The sequence below is a fragment of the Schistocerca nitens genome, chromosome 2, assembly GCF_023898315.1.
Source record: "Schistocerca nitens isolate TAMUIC-IGC-003100 chromosome 2, iqSchNite1.1, whole genome shotgun sequence".
NCBI classification, from domain to species: domain Eukaryota; kingdom Metazoa; phylum Arthropoda; class Insecta; order Orthoptera; family Acrididae; genus Schistocerca; species Schistocerca nitens.
Genome location: NC_064615.1, coordinates 451,683,480 through 451,685,352, shown reverse-complemented (window position 1 = coordinate 451,685,352; position 1,873 = coordinate 451,683,480). Strand labels below are relative to the sequence as shown.

General features: G+C 39.3%; 1 protein-coding gene across 1 annotated transcript; it reads right to left on the bottom strand.

The window, feature by feature from the left end:
- Positions 1-432: 432 nt before the first annotated feature.
- On the bottom strand, positions 433-1,655 carry LOC126235084 (coiled-coil domain-containing protein 186-like). Its single transcript, XM_049943818.1, has 2 exons — positions 848-1,655; positions 433-540 (listed from the first exon to the last, which is right to left on the bottom strand). The coding sequence occupies exons 1-2, from the start codon at positions 1,580-1,582 to the stop codon at positions 433-435; spliced, it is 843 nt and encodes a 280-aa protein (XP_049799775.1). The 5' UTR covers positions 1,583-1,655.
- Positions 1,656-1,873: the final 218 nt, after the last annotated feature.

The window sequence follows — 1,873 nt, the reverse complement described above, 5'->3', positions numbered from 1 at the left end:
TTCCTTCTTAGATAGTCCTTGACATGAAATATGCAATTCTAAATGTAATATACCACAAAATACAATGTAAACAAACCCTTCCCTCTTTCAAAAGTCCATATTACAGCTAATTGTCCTAACCATGTCTTAGCAGGTTTATTTTGGTCATTATAGCCCTCACTCTAGATCGGACTACATCTGGAGTGTCATCTGGTTTCTCGGTTCCTCCGCCTCTTCCTCGGAAATCAGACGAACGATTAATATGAATTCTTGGGTCATTACTCCCTTCTCCGTTTCGATCATTAGCTTGCTTGTATTTCTGTGATTTAATAGACTCCAATTGGTCCAGTATCTTCATTAAGGCCTCTATACCTTTAATTAGGTTCCTGGATACAGTTCCTTGCCTTTTCTGATTCATTCTTCTTTTTATTGCCGATATCATTACGTCATCACTCAGGGGTTGTTCCAAAATCTCGTTCCATTTCCACGAATGTTTGGCAAATTCTTCCGACGCTCCTTTCCAATTACTAAGTGGTCTGCATCGTAGTGGGTCCTCAATTGCTGCACATTGACGACTCTTGGGCCAGCATTTCTTCAATAATTCTCCTCCGAACTGACCATTATCCGTAGTCCCTTTCTTCCTCTTGATTCCACAAGTGAAGTCCTCACCTTCGATTGCACCCCACTGGTCATCTTCTTCTCGCTGTACGGCTATAGCATTTTTCAGATTTACTGCCAATTGTTTTTGCTTTTCTCCTATCCCCTCAACCACGTCGTTACATTGGTTCTGCCTCTGTGTCATTTCGGTGATCTTTTCTCCCAATTCTGTCCTAGCTTCTTCAGCATCTTCTTCTATCTTCTCTGTTACCTTTCCTTCCGTCTTCTCCACGTCGCCCTGGACCTGGTCTATGCTCTTCTGCAGCTTCCTCTCTCTTTCGTCGATGTCCATCTTCCACTGTTCTTGTAGCTCCTGTATCTCCTTCTTCAGATTATATTCTATTTTCATTTGTGACATTTGGATTTCTTGGGCTATAGTTTCCTTAAATGACTCCAGGCTTTCTTTAGTTTCTTGTAAATCTTCCTTTAATGATTTACGAAACATCTCTTCCCTTTCTCTCGTTTCTTGTAAACCCCTCTCCACTGCTTCTCTGAATATTCTTCCTTCTTCTCTATTCTCTTGTAATTCTTCCTTTAATGATTCTCTTGTTTCTTGCGAACTCTTCTCTAGTGATTCTCTGAGACCTTTCTCTAATAATTCTCGGGATATTCTTCCCTCTTCTCTATTTTCTTGTGAATTCCTTTCTAACGATGCGTTAGTTTCTTGTAAACGCTTCTCTAACGATTCTTGGAGTATTTCTCCCCTTTCTCTAGTAGCCTTAACCTCCTTTAGCAAGTCTGCTAACACCGACCACATATCTGCACCCTCTGGAATTGAACTAGCTCTCGTTGTTTGTCTCGGTGTCTCAGGATAATTAGTTGAATGTGCTGATGGGCTTCCTAATGACAATCCACAATCACTGATTCCTGAATCATCTTTGTCTCTCTGTCCTACCCCTTTCCTTTCAACTACTGCCTCACAGACCTGCCTATCTTCAGTAGACATTTTTGGTTTATATTTAATGCCCAGGCAAGTAGTACAAAATGATCTCCAATAACCCAAAACACTCCTAATTACCATGAACTACTCAAACAGTACCTGCAATCCTTTCACTTAATCCCCAAAATAATATAACATGCATGAATACTGAATATGACTGTTCTCACAAACCTAAATTTCTAAAAACAATTTTCACATACACAGTTTCTGTAACAATATTTTAAACAAGATAATCATAACACTCACAAAATTTAAAAATGCAAATTCATCAAAACAATTATCATTTATACAATGCAG

Coding starts and splice junctions, on each gene's coding strand:
- LOC126235084 (XM_049943818.1), bottom strand. CDS start 1,582: ATGTCTACTGAAGATAGGCAGGTCTGTGAGGCAGTAGTTGAAAGGAAA. Junction 541..847: donor TGGAGAAGACGGAAGGAAAG/GTAACAGAGAAG, acceptor GTCAATGTGCAG/CAATTGAGGACCCACTACGA.